Below are 22,500 nucleotides of genomic sequence, written 5' to 3'. Positions count from 1 at the left end.
TCATTTACAGAGATATTTCTCCCACCCAGCATAAAAATACACCCCAAAACACAGTATGCTACTTCTCCTGAGTACGGCAATACCACATGTGTGGCACTTTTTTGCAGCCTAACTGTGCTAAGGGGCCCAAAGTCCAATGAGCACCTTTAGGCTTTACAGGGGTGCTTACAATTTAGCACCCCCCAAAATGCCAGGACAGTAAACACACACCACAAATGACCCCATTTTGGAAAGTAGACACTTCAAGGTATTCAGAGAGGGGCATGGTGAGTCCGTGGCAGATTTCATTTTTTTTGTCACAAGTTAGCAGAAATGGAAACTTTTTTTTTTTTTTTGGCTCAAAGTGTCATTTTCCGCTAACTTGTGACAGAAAATAAAATCTTCTATGAACTCACCATGCCTCTCAGTGAATACTTTGGGATGTCTTCTTTCCAAAATGGGGTCATTTGGGGGTATTTATACTATCCTGGAATTTTAGCACCTCATGAAACATGACAGGTGTTCAGAAAAGTCGGAGATGCTTCAAAATGGGAAAATTCACTTTTTGCACCATAGTTTGTAAACACTATAACTTTTACCCAAACCAATAAATATACACTGAATGGTTTTTTTTTTTATCAAAGACATGTAGCACAATAAATCTGGACAAAAATGTATACAGAAAATTTACTTTATTTGACAAATTTTATCACAGAAAGTAAAAAAAAAATCATTTTCTTGACAAAATTCATGTCTTTTTTGATGAATATAATAAAAACTAAAAATCGCAGCAGCAATCAAATAGCACCAAAAGAAAGCTGTATTAGTGACAAGAAAAGGAGGTAAAATTCATTTAGGTGGTAGGTTGTATGACCGAGCAATAAACCGTTAAAGCTGCAGTGGTCTGAATGGAAAAAAGGCTCTGGTCCTTAAGGGGTTTTATGACTGCAGTCCTTAAGTGGTTAAAAGACAGGATTTAAAAAATAAAAGTCAGTGTGGGTCCTACAGAAAAATAAGAAAATGTCTGGAAATGAGATAGACAATTAAAATGGAGATCTACAGCACAAATAACTGGCAATAGCATGCTTTATGTGTTACCTATACAGTACGGAATCAATGTTTTCTTATAAACCAGTGACTTCAGTCTCAAAAATGTGTAATATGAGCAGTCCTATGTAATTAATAATGGATTTTCAGAATACATTATTAAAAATAAAACAGACCATCCAGCAGCGAGTCCAAGTTAATTAAATCGAGAAGGTACTGAGATTGTATCATTATGGAGATACAACCATCAAGAACTTTGGCTCTGGTTTAAAAGATGTCCTTTCCTGTATCTGAAGGTCAGGTCTGAGCTTTCCTCTCTATTGCAGAACCTCCCATTAAGATGCAATCTCTTGGGGAAAGGTTATTTCACAGTAATCCTGTGTGATTGTGGGTTGCGGGGGCATAAGATATAATCAATTTCTCCTAAGACAGGGTTCACACTTATCCTGCATGGTAAAATAAGTGATTTTTGTTTCTGTTGCAGAAATAATGTAGCATTAAAATGGAAGAAAGAGTGATGCAACTGCTTGGTAAGTTTTTCATTGGCTGGTCGTCAAGTAGAATTGAAAATGAAGTAGAAGAGGTACAACTGCCTAGTAGGAGTCTCATTGGTTGGTTGTGATAAGAGACAGTGAAAGAAACGCTAATTATTTTCATGCATTCAGCTTAAAGTGTACCTGTGAGTTAAAAAAACCAAAAGATAGATACTTACCTCAGTAGATCTGGATAAATACATTACAGTACACTACAATAACATTTCTAAAGCTCTTTTCTCCCATAGGACTCAAAGCGCATAGATATGTCTCAGATCAATACAAGGTTGCAGGCTGGACTGTGTTACAGAGGAAATAGTCAGATGTTCATAAATGCCAAGCTAAACAAGTGGCTTTTCAGTTTGGACTTAAATGATTCCAGAGATGGAGATGTCCTGATTGGGTGTGGCAGGGAGTTCCAAAGTGTAGGAATAGCATGACAGAAGGCTCTGTCTCCAAATGTTTTAAGGTGGACTCTGCTGGTGACCAAGTTATAAGATAATTTTGATCTAAGATTGTGTGTGTGTGTGTGTGGGGGGGGGGGGGGGGGGGAGGGGTTTACAGTTACAACAAGCCCTTCAAGTATCCATGGCCCGGATAGTGCAAAGATTTGAATGTTGATAAGCCAATCTCAAACAGAATTCTTCACCTTGTGTCCCCTTTACTCACCTTTTATTCTATGTATTTTATTTATTCACCTTTTTCCCTTCTTTCAGTACTTTAACCACCTCCCGACCGCCTAACGCTGATGCCTAATGCCGATTGATGCCATCGTTGTCCTCGCCAGATTAGCAGGGAACAAGCACTCGCTCATGCACACATTCCCTACATGACACAGAGTGGGCCGCCGCGAACAGCCTGCCATGATCGGAGCTGTTACAAACTAAAAAAAAAAAGCAATTATTTATGTGTACAGCATTGCAATCTAGTGCAGCGTTGTACAGGGACAGCCCTGTCACTTAACTGTGCCTTTGATGGGCGCACAACACAATCTAATTACATACATAGGCTGATTCCTATGTATGTATAGTGTATTGTTTGGATCGCAGTCTAGGGCCAATTTAAGGGGGAAAGGGAGGAGGGAGGGGAATAAAAAAAAATATTGCAAAAACTGACGGTAGCATCAGCAATCAGAGACCTCCAAAATACAGCTCTATTAGTGAGAAGAAAAGGAGGTAAGATTCATTTGGCTGCTGAGTTGTATGGCAAGCAATAAACTGTCAAAGCTGCAGAGTGCTGAATTGTAAAAAAAAGTGCACAAATAACTATCCTGTGTTCCTTTTTTTCTTTCTCTGCCTGAAAGAGTTACAAATCAGGTATGCAAGTGACAGTTTCTGTCTGGGTTGGGACCGGGTCGGACTATAGCGTAACCTTCACTAATAAGGAATTACAGCCATGAAACACTTTTCCTGGCAGAAAATGGCTTCTGTGAGCAGGAAAGAGATAACAAGGGTCAATAAGTCATAGATTTTAGCTCTAGCATACTTCAATGAAAGTGTCATTGAGAAGAGGCCATGAATCAATAAAAACTTAAAAAGTAGATTTAAATATAAAATAAAACTGTGGGATGGCTAAAAAAAAGTCATTTTAGGAGAAGGAGGATAGATACAATTGTTTATCACATTAGTTTATGTTCACCTCAGATGTCCTTTATGTGGACTTCAGAAAGAATCTACCTCCTCACAGCCCGATTTCCATTGAAGGAACTGAGGTCTCCAGGGTGCAAAGTGCTCGGTTCCTGGGCACCACCATTACTGACAGGTTGAAGTGGGATGTGAACACCACCATAACACAAAAGAAGGCCCAGCAGAGGCTGTTCTTCCTCAGACAATTGAGGAAGTTTGGAATGCCACGTGAACTACTGATCAGGTTCTACATGGCCACTATTGAGTCTGTCCTCAGCTCCTCCATCACTGTTTGGTACTCAGGGGCGAGCGAAAAAGACAAGCACAAACTCCAGCGAGTGATAAAAGCCGTTGAGAGGATTATCGGGTCACCCTTGCCCCCCCTGGACCTCCTCCACACATCCAGAATGAGGTCCAGGGCCAACAAGATCACACAGGATCCCTCCCACCCTGGTTGCCGTTTCTTTAACCTCCTTCCCTCAGGACACCGCTACAGGGCCATTCACACAAAAACCACCAGACACAGAAACACCTTTTTCCCCCAAGCAGTCCTCCTCCTCAACTAGCTTTCTCCAACGACATCCCGCAGTCTCCACCAGCCACGCAAGGAGTCATGTCTGCATGTTTGAACTCAAGCCGTGGCATCGAACCACACCCCACGACTAGCCGCTAGCATCACATGTTTACAATTTGCATTATCGCGTGGTGTCATTGCACTACGTTGTTGTTGCTGCTGTTATTTTTTGCTGCTGTCGCTCCTGTTGTTGTTCACACTACTGTTGTTATTGCACTATGCCGAATGCCGTTTGTTACCACAAATAATTCCGGGTGCGGTACCTGCCGCACTTGGCGAATAAAGCTTATTCTATTCTATTCTTTAAAGAATTCAAAGAGGTTGCAATTGAAGACACAGAAACATGTAAACATAACCTAGTTTTTCAAAAGTTTATTTTAGGTTTGAAGACTAGACAATGTCATACTCATTTTACATCAACCTATATGATTTAAATATTTACAAAACATTTCAATATTACATAACTTTAAAAGTTGCAAAGGTTACCGTATTTGACATTTTTGTTTTACCGGCTAACAATTGAGATCCCTAATTTTCCTCATATTTCTTGTGTATTGTACAGTACCTTTTTGTCTTCAAATCTCAAATATTTGTATCAAAAGAGAAAGTCAACATAAAACTTAAACCGGTCTTTGCGAGAAGCCCTTTGGGTATGTAGACATTATAGCAGGGTCAAAAAGTAAAATAAACAGACAAGTAGAATGCATAAAACTAGTCATGTAACAAGTAATCTGGTCTTTCAGCAAATTATGATCCGATATTGATATACATTTCCTGTTGTGAGTTAATAAAACAGTTCTGCTTTTGGAGTGTTATATTATATTTAAAAACATATAATTTCATTATTTTTTTCAGTACTTTACATAGAAAATAGGGAAGTGTGAACAAATATTTTGATTTAATACCACATGGTAAAATGTTAACAGAAAAATAATTAACATTTCTATCTGTATCGGAACATAGATATTTAGAATTAGTCTGCCACACGCATATTGTGAGAATCTCTTTAAATATTAAGGGCTAAGTCAACAATTTAAATATCATGGATCTGGAAATCACCATGTGGTATTTTAAGCAAATGACAGGAAAGCAAAAGAAAAGAACATAAGATAATAGTATCATATAAAAAAAACAAAAGAAAAAAACAAAACTGTTGCATCTTGTAAAAACAAAATATCACCAAGTTGGGTTTGGTCACCAAAGCAACATTTGACAGCAAATGTAGCTAATAAAAGTCACGACTAATGCTAGCAAATACCATAGCGTAAAGTGCAAAGTGTGGGCTGTGTTCCTAATAAATTATTTATCAAAGCATTTTTTTCTTCTGTAGGGCATTATGTTTGACTTTCTCTTTAATATTGTTCACCAAGGTTGAATACAACATCATACACAATATATATCTTCTGAAGGACATAATACAGACAGACAGGACATTGACATCTAGTGGCATTTTATATGCAGCACAATTAAAAATTAAACAAGAAAAAAAGGAGTTATGTTACACAGGACCTTAACATTTTTCAACAACTGGACTCATTCTCTTAATGGTGTTAAAGGAAGGAAGGAAGGAAGGTGGGTAGGTGTGTGTGCGCGCATGCGTGTGTGTGTTTGAGTGTAGTGTGGTGTGGTGTGTGTGTGTTCGTGTGTGGTGTGGCGGTGTGTGTGTGTGTGTGTGTGCGTGCGTACGTGCGTGTGTGTGTGTGTGTGTGTGGTGTGGCGGTGTGTATGTATGTGTGTGTGTGTGTGTGTGTTGTGTGTGTGTGTGTGAGTGTGTGTGTGTGTGTGTGTGTGTGTGTGTGTGTGTTGTGTGTGTGTGTGGTGTGTGTGTGTGTGTGTGTGTGTGTGTGTGTGTGTGTGTGTGTGTGTGTGTGTGTGTGTGTGTGTGTGTGTGTGTGTGTGTGTGTGTGTGTGTGTGTGTCACTGCCTGCATGTGTGCATGTGTGCAAGTAAAGGCCATATGCACCTTCCCATCTCTCTGAATGTCTGTATAAATTAACATATTTAATATGAGACTGAATACAACCAGCTTAAATCAAGTAACCAGAACATGTTGAGAACTTGAAGGTATTACCACGTTATCACAGTCTTTACCGACAGGTGTTGTCAACAACCAACATCATCATCTATACAATAAACATGTGGTCCACAGTTGTTAAATAAATTGCACATTTTCCATACAGTGAATGTCATTGTCAACTTCTGTAACTGCAGAAAAAAATGTTCAATAAATGTAATGCTAGATGATACATATAATGACACACACAGGCCTATCATTATTCTTTTCTCCCTCCATGCTACGGTATGTTATGCTCTAAAAAATATTTTTAAACTAAATAAGAATACATGAGTACGTAGTTCAGAAAACTGAGTCAAATTTAGCACTGTTCTGATGTATAAAAAATGTTTTAAAGAAGTATTATGCCTTGGGCCAATTCAGGAGAGTTTTGCTAGTATAATCATCTTGAGTCAGTGCATTCTATACGATAAACTAAAGGAGAATAAGATATTGATGTATTGCTGTTTTTATGACATGCAGAAACAAAATCCTACTCTTGTAGTTTAGATTTATTTAGTATTCAGGTCAGCGAGGAAGGAAATGTCTCTAACACAAGTAATAACATGCCTCAAGAACATGCACAATAGGAGTGAAATTAAGAGGAAAAAAACATTTAAAAGTTTGCAATTTCATAGGTGTGAATCAAATGGATTTCTAAGATCTGAGATGTAAATATTAATATTTTGATAGGCACGAGGGAAGCAATTAGGATAATGCAGTCATCCCAGAGAAATCTTATTGCTAAGCCACAGCATCACTTCTTACGACTAAACATGTAATGTTGATATGAAAATACATTTTCAGTTGATGAATTTTTTTGTTAAGCTTGGAACAGAATAAGTGCATTTTCCTGACTTGTAAGAAAAAAAGTCTAAAAAAAAAAAATACGAACACAAAAATGATGCTGCCTTTCTTCCTCAACGTATTTCAACCAGTGTGAACAACTCAGAAGAAAATTAACACATTCCATTATAAAGGGACAATATCTGAAGGACATAATCTGGTGGGTTCATAGATGGTAGGCATAGACTACCTTGCAAAAAAAACAGTTACCAGCCTACCAAAAGGTGAGCACTTATTCAATGAAAATCCATTCTTTTTTGTTTTGTTCAGATTTTGCACAGTTTGTTTTTTCCAAATTCTCAGCTGATGACTTGTTTGAGAGCTTGATTGATGGGTATTCTCAGTCCTCCTCAGTGCATCCTAATAGCTCTGCTCTTAATGTAATCCGGCCGTACCATGACCAAGGAAGGATCCTTATAAATCTTGCATAGATTGGTGGATCAATGGCATTCTTTCTGTGTGTGTCATTGTCAAAATTTCCCTGAAATACCTATAAATAAAATCAAATGAATATATTTAGGAGACTAATATATTAATAATATTAATTATATAGTGATTAAATAATAAATACATGGTCGATGTAGAACCAGTTGTACAGTATGCAGTCCCTAAAACATGAAAATGATTAAGTGATTTAAAACAAACTCAATACGTTGCACAAAGTTCCAAAACACATTACATTTCACAACCAATTATTTGCCCAATCATGATTTAAAAAAAAGTATAGCTTTGACAATTGCAGAGAGAGTCGTTCTGGGAAAGTAATAGATGTATGTTTCTCCTAAAGTCACCACCACCAATCCGCACCAATAATCCCTTCGTGCAGTTTATATTATCTACCTATATCTAAACACTGTCAATGCAGATCATGATTGACAAACTTTTTCAGCATCCCTCACATTCTTAGTATATACCAGTTGGTACAGCTAGTCACAAATACAGTATATGTATATATATATATATATATATATATATATATATAATTGATTTATAAAGCGCCAACATATTCCGTGGCGCTGTACAAAGTAAGAAACAAACATGGGGTACATAGGTACATAAAAATACACCAATATACAAGATACATAATTAGTGACAAAATACAAAGAATGATACAAAATACAAATTATAGAATTGGTAATGACAGTGATAAAATTAACATGATGAATAAAATGTATAATGATTACCAAGACACAAAAGGGGGAGAGAGCCCTGCCCTTGCGTGCTTACAATCTAAAGGGAATGGAGGGGGGGGGGGGGGAGAGGAGGAGGGGTAGTATGCAGCAAATATATAGAGGCTTTGTGTTTTAGGACACCTAATAGGAGTGCAATTTGGTCTTAGTACAAAGGGAAGTGGCCTAAGGTAGAGCATATGCTTGTCGGAACAAGTGTGTTTCTAGAGAGGGTTTAAAGGTAACAAAGGTTGGCGAGTGACGGATGTGTTGTGGGAGGGCATTCCAGAGGAGGGGTGAAGCGCGTGCAAAGTCTTGTAAACGTGAATGTGAGGAGTTGATTCTAGAGGAGGACAACAGAAGATCATGTGCCGATCTGAGATTACGATTCGGCTTGTATCTGGAGATTAGCGAGGATATGTACCGGGGAGAGAGATCGTGGAGAGCTTTGGAGGTTAGGGTTAGGAGTTTGAACTGAATCCTCTGGTTAATTTGCAGCCAGTGAAGAGCTTGACAAAGAGGGTCGGCAGAGGAAGATCGAGAAGAAAGATGAATGAGACGAGCAGCTGAGTTCAGTACTGACTGAAGCGGGCCAGTTTGTTAGACGGTAGTCCACAAAGTAGTACGTTGCAGTAGTCCAGACGAGAAATTATGAGAGCATGTATTAACATTTTAGTTGTGTCTTGAGTGAGAAAGGGACGGATGCGAGATAAGTTTTTGAGTTGGAGATGGCAGGAGCTGGTTATGGAGTGAACATGAGGAATAAAAGAGAGAGATGAGTCGAATATCACCCCCAAGCACCGAGCTTTGGGAACTGAAGTTATGGGAGTGTTATTAACATTTATTGTTACTTCAGGCAAGGAGGTGGACAGAGACGGTGGAAAAATTATTAGTTCCGTTTGACTCATATTAAGTTTTAGGAAGCGAGAGCACATGAAGGAGGATATAGCAGGCAAGCAGTCAGGAATACGTTTAAGGAGGGAGTTAAGGTCTGGGGCAGAGAGGTACAGTTGTGTATCGTCTGCATAGAGGTGGTATTGAAACCCAAATGAGTTGATTAAATCACCAAGACCATGCATGTAGATGGAAAAGAGGAGGGGACCAAGGACAGAGCCTTGGGGAACCCCAACAGACAAAGCATGAGGAGAAGAGATCTGATCTGAGTAGGAGACTGTGAAGGACCTTCCAGAGAGGTAGGAAGATAACCATGTGAGAGCAAGGCCCTATATTCCGACATTTGAAAGTATTTGTAGGAGTAAGGTGTGGTCGACAGACAGTATCAAATGCTGATGACAGGTCAAGAAGGATGAGTATGGAAAATTGACCTTTGGATTTAGCTGTAAGAAGGTCATTAGCCACTTTGGTAAGGGCTGTTTCCATGGAGTGGTTAGAGAGAAAGCCAGACTGGAACTGATCAAGTAGGGAGTTAGCAGATAAATAATGGCTTAATTCTGCATGTATATGACGTTCAAGTAGTTTGGATGCAAATGGGAGAAGTGACACTGGGCGGTAGTTGGCAAGTGTGGTAGGATCTTGAGAAGGTTTTTTAAGTAGTGGTGTCACAACAGCTTTTTTGAGTGGGGACGGAAAGATGCCAGTAGAGAGGGACAGGTTAAATAGCGTTGTTAGTGCAGGCAAGAGAGATGAGGATAGCTGCGGAATGAAATGGGAGGGAATAGGATCCAAAGAACAGGTGGTTAGATTAGCTTTGGCAATTATAGAGGAAAGAGAGTGTTCAGAGAGTGGAGAGAAGGCAGTTAGAGAACAGTCAATGAGAGGTGTGGAGGTGGAATTTGAGGGCTGCATGGAGAATTCACTTCTGATTTTTGTCAATTTTATCAGTGAAGTACTGTATGTTGCAAATTCTTCAGCTGATAAGCAAGATGAAGGAGGAGGAGGAGGAGGGGGATGGAGAATGGAGTTGAAGGTGCTGAACAAGCGTTTTGGATTGTGTAAATGGGCGGATATTAGGGAAGAAAAATAGAACTTTTTTGCCACAGAGAGTGCGTTTCTGAAGTTGTTCAAGGCAATTTTATATAAGATGAAGTCCTCACTTGTGTTACTTTTCCTCCAGCGCCGTTCAGCTGCTCTAGAGCATCTTTTTAACTGTTTAGTGGTTTTGGTCATCCAGGGTTGGAGACAGACACGGTGAGGGCGGGCATTGACGAGGGGGACGAAGTCATCCATGACTTTTGTAATGGAGCTGTTGTCGTGTATAGCAGCTGAGTCTGGGTCAGTGAAGGATTGTATGAGGAGAGGTGTCAGGGCATCAGAGACAGTTTGAATGTCTAGATTGCGATAGTTTCTTCGAGTATGTGAGCGTGCTTGTGCCAGGGTGGTAGGAAAAGAGGAGGAGAGAGAGAGGCTAAGTAGGTTATGGTCAGAGAGTGGTAGTGGATCAATAGTAAAGTCAGTGACAGAGCAGAGACGAGTGAATACAAGGTCAAGCGTATGGCCAACAGTGTGGGTTGAGGTAGAGGACCACTGAGACAAGCCATAGGAGGAAGTAAGTGATAGAAGTTTTTTGGAGACAGTATTATTGGTGTCAATAGGAATGTTAAAATCACCCATGATGATGTATATATATATATATATATATATATATATATATATATATATATATATATATATATATATATATATATATATATATATATATATATTAGCCTGTCTGTGATCACCCACATCTGGACTGGTCAGGAGGACAACATAGAGAAATGTGCCCTGTATGTATGTAGAGAGTTTAGCGTGTCTAATTCCTCCTCATTTGTCAAGTTCAACCTCTGCCTGGATTTTGACTACTCCCTGCCTGCCGCCTGCACCAACCTCTGCCTGGATTTTGACTACTCTCTGCCTGCCGCCTGCACTGACCTCTGCCTGGATTTTGACTACTCTCTGCCTGCCGCCTGCACCAACCTCTGCCTGGATTTTGACTACTCTCTGCCTGCCGCCTGCACTGACCTCTGCCTGGATTGTGACTACTCTCTGCCTGCCTTATTTGTACAGTTTCACAATTTTTTAAGTCTATTGATAAATTTAATAATTCATCAATTTTGTGTTCCAGTCTTTTATTTATATGCAGAATGTCTACCAGGCTTTTATTCTGACATATTTTTGTGAGTTATGACTTAAGAATTGGATTTGGAGGCCTAAAATTCTTGAAAAAAAATGTACCGCTTTTAGACCCATACATCCAGACAGAAATGCACCAGCAGGGAGTTTCATGCCCAATATTTTCAATTCTAATCGGTGCAAAAATGTGTTTGTTCTTGCCCATACATTTTTGTAGCTGTGTAAAAATGAAAACTTTCATGAAAATTATGGCATAACTATCACTATCCGTGTTTAGTGTATTGCCTGTGGACATCCATACAGTGATTGGTGCAACACACTGTAACATTAGGTGACCTTGTCCACAGCTTTGTATTTTCCTGGCCCATTTAACAAAAATGTAATGAAAAAATTATGATAAGATGGTGGGGTACTTTGATTTTCAAATCCCGACTATCTGTGAAAATCTGGAAAGTCAAATCGTAATTTTTACCTTAAAGGGAACCTGTGATGGGGCCACAGCAATAAAATATAAATACCTGGGGCTTCCTCCAGCCCCCTTTGGCCTGATCGCTCCCATGCCATCCTCTTCTGGCTCACCGTTTGGCTGCAATTGGCCCCGGAAAGTCCTCCAGTCCGAAGACGATTTTTCGGGGACAATTGCGGGCGAGGGGAATTCAGTAGAGGAAGGCATGAGAGCAATAAGGCTAGAGGAGGCTGGAGGAAGCCCCAGGTATTTGTATTTTATTGCTTTGGCCTCATTTCAAAGGACTTATGAGGTGAAAAACTGTTATTAAGATCAATACCTGTCTACATTCTTCTTCTGTGGGGGACGTCATCCGCGCCCCCCCCCCCCCCCCCTTCCATTTCGAGCAGTGGCTGTAACTGTATTCAGACCCAGGTCGCATCTCAACCCCACTGCATGGGTCAGGCTAGTTTTCCCCGCATAAGATGGCCGCCAAGATTGCCATGGCTGCGCAGTCCGCATAGATGCGAGTGCGGGTGTGCAGCTAGTGCCTCCTCCCAACGGAACACCCTACAGGCATGTGGGAGCGAGATAGCGGCTGGAGGAGGCACTAAAGCTGTGCATCCACACTTGCATCTATGCGGACTGCGTAACCGCGGCAATCTTGGCAGCCATCTTATGTGGGGAAAACAAGCCCGACCCGTGCTGTAGGGTCGGGATGCGACCTGGGTCTTAATACAGTATGGAATGGAAGGGAGGGCGCGGATGACGTCCCCCATAGAAGAAGACTGCACACATACCTTGTAAGTCCTTTATGGTACACTATATGTTGCTGGAAGTAGACGCACATGTCAGTAAGCAGGTTCCCATTTGTGTAAAGCAGCCTTCTCAGCCTAGCAGTGAGATGATACAATACCCAGCAGAAAACAGTTGTTGTGTTAAACCGTATCTTCAAGGCAATCATAACTTAGACAGCAGCTGGCTTAAAACATACTGATTGGCCTGGGAAGTTAATATTCCTCATAGGATGTATAATTCTATTCTTGTAGACCATATGGTGACTAAATACACACCACTGCATGGCACTAATCCATCTAAATGACAATTATCTATAACCGTGCAAAATTGTACAGAGATAATTCCCATTTAAAGTTCTATTTTCAGCAAGCTAGCTTTGTTCAAGAAGATGGCTTCGTACACACAATCAATTCTAACGTAATCACAAGTTATTTGTTTTGCTTTGCCATCATTCTGTTATTCAGTAAGGAGAAAACAAAATTAGACTTTTATCAATTATTTTTCTTTCTCAAGTGTATTCATTTATATATTACAGAGTAAGCCAGCTTAAACTAAATTGCTTTTAGTTTAAGTTTGCTAAACGGCCAGTGTGAATAATATACAGGTACCTACAGATTTCTGAATGTTCCTGTTAGACATTCTTTCCCTCACGGTACCCTGGGAGTGTAAAACCTACAGTTCTATAATACAGTCCACAAATGTTGACTTTGTGTGATGATTTGCTCAGCTGCCTGTGCAGACAGGCAGCCCTTTGACCATTGTGTAAGTTTGCATGCTGCAGGACTCTGGAAAGAAGAGTTTCTGTCAGTTTTGCAGCTTGTGCTTGCAGAGGAATTTGCATACGTTGTCATGCAAATTGCCTGGCCACATTCATTGGAGGCGTGTACTATAAGTACTATGTCTTTCCCACAATGCTTGGCTGGTCATTTCCCTTCCATGCTCAGTTCCTGATGGACACTGCTGGAGTGTCAGCCATTGCTATCTAGTATAGTTAATTCCTGGGGGTTGCTTTAGGCTCCCCTTCTAGCCCAGTCAGGTTGTATTATCTGTATTGCCTGTTCTGTCTTGTCTTGCCTGTTTGCCATTGTCCTGTCCCTATGGTGGCTGACAGGAAATGGTTCTGATCTATGTTCTTGGAGTATAGCTGGTGCAGCGGTTGCTGCCAGCTATCTCTTCTGTTCTGTTTCCTGGGATCGCGCTAGCTACTTTGTGCTAGCGCTGGGGATCCTTCTGTTCTGTTTCCTGGGATCGCGCTAGCTACTTTGTGCTAGCGCTGGGGATCCTTCTGTTCTGTCTCCTGGGATCGCGCTAGCTACTTTGTGCGAGCGCTGGGGATCCTTCTGTTCTGTCTTGTCGGTCGCGATTGCGCTGTCACCAGCGGCGGTTGATAGCGAATCGTTCTGTCTTGCTGAGATCGCACTAGCCGCTAGCGTTAGCGGCTGTGGATCTTTCTGATCTGTGTTCCTGCTTGGATCACACTTGCTCTGGCGGAAGAGCGGTGGATCCTTCCTGCCTAGTTCTTGTTTTTCGTGTGTCTGTCTTGTCCGCTGCGCTTGCTACAGGCTCGGTGAGGTAACCGTTAAGCAAGCGCTCGCGTCCCCTGTTTCATGTTTGTCTGTTTATGGTTAGTTAGGCGTGCTTGTCTCTATTGTGCTTATCACGTGGAGATCGCGCATAACCGCGTGCACTGTTGCGAATGAGTGCGGTGTTCGCGGTTAGCTAGCGTTGTTATTTTCCTTATCTCCTTATTGTATTTGCTGTGCCTTTGCTACCCTTGTATTCTATTCTGTTCTGCCTTGTGTCACGTCTCGCGATCGCACCTCTCGCGATCGCGTTCCTATTTCGTATCTGCTGTTGTGTGTGCGCGGTCGCGGAGTGGCGACTGGATTGGCGCACACACATACAACCTATCCCTTTTGCTCAATCTCATTCGCAATCGCCTCTCTTGCGATTGCGTTCTGCGCTTCGTACAATTCCTGTCTGGCACTTGTGGAGGTACAGAGGATTGGTTCCTCTGCACTCCCCAGCGCCATCTGCCGACAGGAATTTCCCTCTACAGGTGCGTAGCACCTTTTGCTGGGTTCCTGCAAATTATACGCTTGTGGAGGATCTCCGCCGTGTCAGCGCACGCGTTGTGCGCTGATCACGGGGAAAGTTCCACAATCGTGACAGAATGACCAGCCCAACCCAAAACCCCAGTGTAGACGGAATTTCCGATTTGTATGATTTTGTCGAATATGGCTCTTGTACCTTTAAGAGATTTAAAAAACTTGAACCTGAATCAGCAGACGAATTTTTGTCTGAGTGTACGAAACTGTTAGCGAACCCTGAATTCCAATGCACCCCAGTGTCTACCTGGGCCCCCCAAATGGTCTACATTCTGTTGGGGGGCGAAATGTCAATGTGGGGTTATGATGTGTTAGATCATACCACCCTGAGTCAAAGACCCCTGGAATTCTTGGCCTTTTTAATTCACAATTGGCTGAGATTACCTCAATTACCATACCCCCTTAATGAGTTGTTGTCAGCAGCTCAATCAGCTGTTCCATCTACTCTTTCATCCATAAAGCAGCCATCCAAAGCCTCTAAGTCTAAACGTAAAAGATCTAGGAAGGCTTCCCAGCGGAAAGATCCGTTGCCCATGGCAACCACAGATAGAGAGGTTATTTCGGTCAAGTCTGAAATGGGCAAAACCATGCAGTATGATAATGATGTTTATAATGCATCTGCTGATCAGTTTCCAGGTTTTCTGCCCCAATCCAAAGCTTATGTGGATCCTGCTATAGGTAGGATCGCACACTACATTAAAGCAGTTAAAAAATCTGTTCTTGTTCCTGAACTCCACCCCTATGGAGATTATTTGGATACTGGCCTGTTTGAACCCCCATTTGCTTCCTGGGATGTTGGGGCCTTGCTGGAGGAATTCGATTTTGATTGGAAAGCCTTTTGCGATTTTTACATCGCAAAAAGCGAAGATGTCTTGAATGCTTGTCTTGACTCTATGTACCTTCTGATTGATTCCGATGAATGTGACAAGGATGATGTGGATCTGGTGATCTATGTATGGCAAACGATTTTGGATGAGTTGCACACACACCAACCAATTGATTCCAATAAAGAGACATCGTTGTCGGATGATTGTTCCTGCCTTTCTGGGGTAAAGCATGTGAGTCTTGACTTTGTGCAATCTGAAATGAATGAGTGTGCCGCTGTGGTTGATTCCTGTGCGAATCCTGAAGGATTCGCTCCTGACAGTGTGCAGTTTGAATCTGTGCGATCTGATGCCTGTTTCTCGGATGTTCCTGCAGATTGTGATCGGCATGAGTCTGCCGGTTTCCTCAAGGATGTGTGGGATCCTTTGTCATTTAGAAACAGATCTTTGAGATCTTCCGTCTGTGACCCTGCTATGGGGAAAGTTTCTCGACTGTGCAGCGTCAAAAGTAAAATTAATATGCCTAATAAAGCTTGTCCTGTTGATGTCACTATTTCTTCTGCAGATGAGTCTCTGTCTCACCCTGTTCACACCTGTAAGGGCCCGTTGCCTGGGGACAGTTGCTCCAGCATTTCGGTCCTAGATGCCTTGCAGTCTGCTCCGCAGATCGCGGAGGTTTGCGCTATAGAAGCGTCAGTTTCACAACCTAAAGTGAATTTTGATTCGCAGGTTTTGCGTTCTGATTCCTCGGATTCGACATTGTTAGCCGAATCTAAGAGTGAGACAGCGCTTCGGTTTTGCGAATCTGATGCTGAACCCTCTTTGCCTTATTCAGAGACGCTTTCTCTGAACCTGCCCTGTACCATGAATAACAATATGATGTCCAATCACACTGACATTTGTGAGTCCCTTTCTTGCTCTGAGGGAAGTTTTGACTCTCCACCCTGTACTCTGGATGAGTCAACATTGCCTTGTACAATATCTCCTGCCCTGCCCCTAGAGGCTCGTCTAGGTATTGCTGCTATTTTTACTTGTTTTTCTGCAGTTTTGGAGTTACAAGCTAGTTTGACTGCCACACAGAATTCTGGGTACAGTGAGAATGAAGTTAGGGAGTCAGTGTGTGTTCCAGTAAATATACCTGTACATTCCCCTCATGATGATGAGATCCAGTCTCAGGTTATGGTGGAACCATTCCTGGGACATCTGCCCTGTCCACAAAATAAAGTTCCAGTTTTGCCCTGTAACATGGATAGTTCAGAATCCTTTTTAGAAAACTTGAAAAATGATGCTCCTGAGGTCTTGTTGGATGTTCTGGAGGTCTCCGAGTTCCTCCCAAAGGGTGCAGAACTTGTAGGAGATGTCTCCTGCCCCCCAAGTTCTTCTGAGGGGTTACCCTCTTCCGTAGGCATTGCTGCCTTGCTGGCTACCTTTTCAGCTCTGATGGAGCTTCACTCATATGTAGTCAAAGATGATATTACAGTCACAGAAATTTCCGAATTTGAATCCGAGTCTTCTTTTGAAAGTCAAGTGCTTGAGACCATTGCTCGTGATGATTCTCTGCCCAGTTCTGGTTTTGGTTTCCTCGTGCTGGACTCTGAGGTTGGCAGTTCCCCGACTTGTCCTGAGGTTTCTCCTGTGCTGGTGTACCCCAGTGTGCTCTGTGACCCAGAAAGCCCAAGTGTGCCTCGGTTACCAGCATACTCAGATGCTTCCTCGGTGGAGACATGCTCTGATTTAGCCTGCCTGCTTGCATGCCCAGAAGTGGTCCCTGAAAGTCTTGATCTTGATGGGTGTCCTCGTAATTCTGAATCTAGAATTGTCATTGGTTCCATGGGGGTTCTTGGTAATTCTCCATGTGAGCCTGGTGATTATTCTGCCCTCTTGGGATCTCTGTGGAGCTTCAAAAGGTTCTGGGAGATTCCGGGAGAAATTTTGCTTGGTACACTGGATAAGATCAACGGTGGCTTTTGTGTTGTAAGGGACACTTCGAACAGGTATTGTGGCAGGTTTGGTATTTTCGGACGCTCCGTGGAAGGTGGTGGGTATTGTCTGGAGGGTGTCGATGGCTTCTTCTCTGGCGTTCACAGTCCTGATGGGTGTTATACTGAGACTGGTAGTACTGATGGGCATGTTTCGGTGGCTTCTGTTTCCGATGAGGTCGGTTTCGGGTGGACTGACCCTGGAATTGGACCTTGTCGGGCTGCCCCGACCTTCATGAGTCTTCAGTTTGAGTCTGTTGCTAATAGCAGTTTTGGGGGTCGTCTGGAATTCGACCCTGGAGGGTGGGGTACTGTGATGATTTGCTCAGCTGCCTGTGCAGACAGGCAGCCCTTTGACCATTGTGTAAGTTTGCATGCTGCAGGACTCTGGAAAGAAGAGTTTCTGTCAGTTTTGCAGCTTGTGCTTGCAGAGGAATTTGCATACGTTGTCATGCAAATTGCCTGGCCACATTCATTGGAGGCGTGTACTATAAGTACTATGTCTTTCCCACAATGCTTGGCTGGTCATTTCCCTTCCATGCTCAGTTCCTGATGGACACTGCTGGAGTGTCAGCCATTGCTATCTAGTATAGTTAATTCCTGGGGGTTGCTTTAGGCTCCCCTTCTAGCCCAGTCAGGTTGTATTATCTGTATTGCCTGTTCTGTCTTGTCTTGCCTGTTTGCCATTGTCCTGTCCCTATGGTGGCTGACAGGAAATGGTTCTGATCTATGTTCTTGGAGTATAGCTGGTGCAGCGGTTGCTGCCAGCTATCTCTTCTGTTCTGTTTCCTGGGATCGCGCTAGCTACTTTGTGCTAGCGCTGGGGATCCTTCTGTTCTGTTTCCTGGGATCGCGCTAGCTACTTTGTGCTAGCGCTGGGGATCCTTCTGTTCTGTCTCCTGGGATCGCGCTAGCTACTTTGTGCGAGCGCTGGGGATCCTTCTGTTCTGTCTTGTCGGTCGCGATTGCGCTGTCACCAGCGGCGGTTGATAGCGAATCGTTCTGTCTTGCTGAGATCGCACTAGCCGCTAGCGTTAGCGGCTGTGGATCTTTCTGATCTGTGTTCCTGCTTGGATCACACTTGCTCTGGCGGAAGAGCGGTGGATCCTTCCTGCCTAGTTCTTGTTTTTCGTGTGTCTGTCTTGTCCGCTGCGCTTGCTACAGGCTCGGTGAGGTAACCGTTAAGCAAGCGCTCGCGTCCCCTGTTTCATGTTTGTCTGTTTATGGTTAGTTAGGCGTGCTTGTCTCTATTGTGCTTATCACGTGGAGATCGCGCATAACCGCGTGCACTGTTGCGAATGAGTGCGGTGTTCGCGGTTAGCTAGCGTTGTTATTTTCCTTATCTCCTTATTGTATTTGCTGTGCCTTTGCTACCCTTGTATTCTATTCTGTTCTGCCTTGTGTCACGTCTCGCGATCGCACCTCTCGCGATCGCGTTCCTATTTCGTATCTGCTGTTGTGTGTGCGCGGTCGCGGAGTGGCGACTGGATTGGCGCACACACATACAACCTATCCCTTTTGCTTAATCTCATTCGCAATCGCCTCTCTTGCGATTGCGTTCTGCGCTTCGTACAATTCCTGTCTGGCACTTGTGGAGGTACAGAGGATTGGTTCCTCTGCACTCCCCAGCGCCATCTGCCGACAGGAATTTCCCTCTACAGGTGCGTAGCACCTTTTGCTGGGTTCCTGCAAATTATACGCTTGTGGAGGATCTCCGCCGTGTCAGCGCACGCGTTGTGCGCTGATCACGGGGAAAGTTCCACAATCGTGACACTTTGGATTTTTACGTATGAAAGTACAGTAATTTGTTTCTGCCAAAGCACATCGAAAATGAAGCAGGAACTCCTACCTAGGACATTCGGATACAGAGATCTGGCTATTGCCACCTTGAACATTTTAAATACAAACTGACAATTTTAAACAACAGTGATTTATCCTTTGAACGTGAAGAATTTAGAGGGTAGACAGTAGGTAGGGCTTCTGAAGGCCATGGATGTTTAATTTGCTAATCAGGTGGCTATCATATCTCTAATGGAGTCTCATAGCAATATATTACTGGGTGGAAGTATAATCACAAGATCAAATCGAACTTTGTCTATAAGACAAAAACACATACTCCAGATCTTACTGCAGTCAAATACAGATCGCAAAACTCCATAAGTGCATTATGTTCATTCTATTTAAATTAATTTGCTTGACAATGTTGCATCTCTACATCGATCACAAAGTAGTCAGAAAGTGCAAAGCCTCCCCCTCTCCCCCAAAGCCTTTGTGAAATTCACGGACAAGGGGCTCATCCCCACCTCCGTGCCCAGGAGGATGGTGGGGGTAACTACCTCCACGCCAATGGTTGTAAGCCCGGGGGGGGTTTCTTGGGGAGTCATGGGTTCAAGAAATGTCTAGTCTAAATAGCTAAGCGGAAAAGCAGAAAGAGTCCTCCACCATACGTATATTTTCCCCAGGATAAGCTGCATAAGATCTTGACAACTCATTCCCACCTATGCTTTCAGCAATGTTTCGGTAAGGGCATGTTTGCGCACGTGTGGTGGTTCTGCCCCGTGGGTAAAGCATATTGGATGAAAGCAGCAGCTCTTATAAGCTCTGTCTTAGATAAAACTTTCTCCCAAGACCCCCTTATGTTTTTACTTAGGGATAAACCCTGTGGCAGGAAGTTTCCACAACACTGGTTGGCACATCATATAGCTAAGGCAGCCTGGCTTCATGTTGCTTGGCAATATGTTGATAATGTGGGCCTCAAGACAATGGTATTCTCCTCATAATTTGTGTCTTATGATAATCATCTCTGTAACCTATACATATTTATAACCCGTCTAATAATTGTTTTCTATGACAGTTTTGTGACCTCTTTGCCAATTGGGATTTCTTTGCCTTATATTGTATAGATTTGATTTTATTGCTGTATTATCCTAACTTCCCTACGGTAATATCAGCCCATACCCTGTTATGAAAACCTGACTTTTTGTCAATAAAATCTTCTGAAACTAAAATGAAGGTTAGACAATTCAATCAATCACAGTGGACAAACAGGACGTGGGAGAGGAGAAAGAGATTGATGAGAAGACTACGCAAGAGGTAAGTATGACGTGGGTATGTTTATTTTGACTTTTATTTTTCAGTTTAGGTTTGCTTTAACTCATAAGAGCCCCATATCAGTAAACAACTCCATCCTGGTTAGGGTACATATTAGCCAGCCATGTTCACTTAAGGGAAACCTGTAATGTCACCTCCCCCCCAAAAGTATTTCACTTAGCTGGGGCTCCTGGCAGCCCCCTGAAGCCTCACTGTGCCCGCGCCATCTCTGAATGATCCCCCGGACCCACGCTGTGGCTCAGTTTTAATACCACAAGTCGCTGTCCACTGCACTTGCGCGCCCTTCACCGAAAGCGTCCTGCGCAGGTGCAGTATGAGGTCTTCTTGTACTGCACCTGCACAGGACGCTCCCGACGACGGGAGCTGAATGTGGAGTGTGTGTCCAGGGCTGGGCAGAAGCCGTGGCTGTCAACTTGCAAGTCGTCAGTAACGAAACTGCATCACGGCAAAGGGGCCAGAGGATCAGTCAGAGGGGGAACATTACAGGTTTCCTTTAAACATTCTACCTTTCCGATTCTGTTCTCTATCATGTATATTGTTTAGCATCGACATTCACAGTTACGGAAACCACTGATTCATGGTTTAATGAAACAAGATGAACATCCCACTACCCATCTTTCCTGCCGAAAGTTGACCTTGAACATCTAGATCGAGGAATGTTTTATTTTTACAATCTACAGCTAAATGGGAAATTCCTTGTAAGCCCAAAGCAAGACCAGATATTTATATTCATATATGGGTTACTGCAACTCATTTTTAATAAAATGTAATTATGATGAATGTTGGTGCGTATTCAGGTCATGCCGAGAGGAGGGGTTATTTGCTTAGGGATATTATCGTTTAGAGTGAAACTAATCCCGTAGAGAAATGTCTCAGCACCTTCTACTGAAATAGTGGCAGCTACAGCTCAGCACCTCCAATGAGATCCATTAACCCATTACTAAGAAATGCTGTCCTTTCACTGCACTGGGGATATGGCTCTGCACCTTGTTCATTTTGCATCTATCTCTCGGAACCTGAAAACCTATATTCAAGTGAAGGCATCATCAGTTTACAATTCTGAAGCCGAAAACAGAGTAATGACAGACAACGCAGACATCCATAGCAATCATTTAGCCATTTTCTTATATGATGGGTAGAAAATGATTGGTTGCGAAGAGCAATTCAGTGCTTTTATTTGTTTCAGGTTTTGTAATATAGTTCCACTTCCCAGTATATGTTTCTAGAAAATTGTACAGGACTGTATAGTTCCGCGGAAAGTGAGGCTGAGAAATAAGTAAACGTCTTAGCTGAGATGCATTCTGTGGTGTTAACTCTTCCAAGCCTGTAACCATCTCTCTGATGCAATGCTGTCTCCAGTCTACCAAGCTCCACCCTCTTCCTGGTTGTGCATAAATGATTATTATTATTATTTAGTATCTATATAAAGATAGCATCTTCTGCAGTGTTTTAACACAGGTGGAATTATTTCAGTAATTCAATATATGACATATGAACCCTTTGCAGGTGTTTAGGATTAAAGATAAACAATAATCCTCAGTGCTCTCAATTGCACCCCCGCACACTGTGAAGCTTGCAGACACCTTGTGCTCAATACTGGAGACAGAGACCGTCACCCCCAAAAAATGTATATGCAGGAGTCAGGATGATCCTCTAATGACGGCAGAAGGCCGAAACCTGGTCGGGAAGGAGAACGGGCATTCTCTGAACTACAGCCTGGTGACTTTCTCGGCACTTGGCACTTTATTGGTTATTGCTCAATAGTGTATTAAAGTAAAAGGGTGTAGTGTGCATGGACCCATGATGTGAGTTTGTATTTTATTTTACTGACTCTGAGTTGTTGCAATAAAGTGTACCACCCTGTGTATGAACTTAACCCTGACTCCTGCATATATATTTTTTGGGATGACGGTCACTGTCTCCAATATTGAGCACAAGGTGTGTGCAGGCTTCACAGTGTGCAGGAGTGCAATAGAGAGTGCTGAGGATTATCTTTTATCTTTGGCATAGTGTTCCATGGTGGATTGGAAAACCTCTGGCTGCTGATAGATTATATCAGTACACTGCGCTTATATTACATCTACATACTCCTAGGTGTTTTGCATTAATAAACACTATTTCACAATATTCTAATGGCCTGAGATTTTGATTGTGGGGTTTTCATAAGCTGTAAGCCATAATCATCAAAATTATATAATTATTCTAATATAATTATTATAAAATATTATAAAATGTAACGATTATAAATATCATGATATAATTATTATTATTATATAATGTATAATTATTATATCATTATATAATAAAGGCTTGAAATATCTCGCTTTGCATGTAATG

General features: G+C 42.4%; 1 protein-coding gene across 1 annotated transcript in view; it reads right to left on the bottom strand.

Annotated features, from left to right (window-relative positions):
* Positions 1 to 4,115: 4,115 nt before the first annotated feature.
* EDIL3 (EGF like repeats and discoidin domains 3) overlaps positions 4,116 to 22,500 on the bottom strand; it is an 888,147-nt gene continuing 869,762 nt past the window's right edge. Inside the window, exon 11 of the mRNA XM_068247922.1 lies at positions 4,116 to 7,147. Within this exon, the coding sequence (XP_068104023.1) occupies positions 6,998 to 7,147 (150 nt within the window). The 3' untranslated portion in view covers positions 4,116 to 6,997. The remainder of the gene's footprint in view (positions 7,148 to 22,500) is intronic.

This window comes from Hyperolius riggenbachi, chromosome 1 (genome assembly GCF_040937935.1).
Source record: "Hyperolius riggenbachi isolate aHypRig1 chromosome 1, aHypRig1.pri, whole genome shotgun sequence".
In the NCBI taxonomy this organism is placed as follows: Eukaryota; Metazoa; Chordata; class Amphibia; order Anura; family Hyperoliidae; genus Hyperolius; species Hyperolius riggenbachi.
The sequence above is the reverse complement of the archived record's forward strand: the minus strand, read 5'-3'. Positions and strand labels throughout refer to the sequence as shown.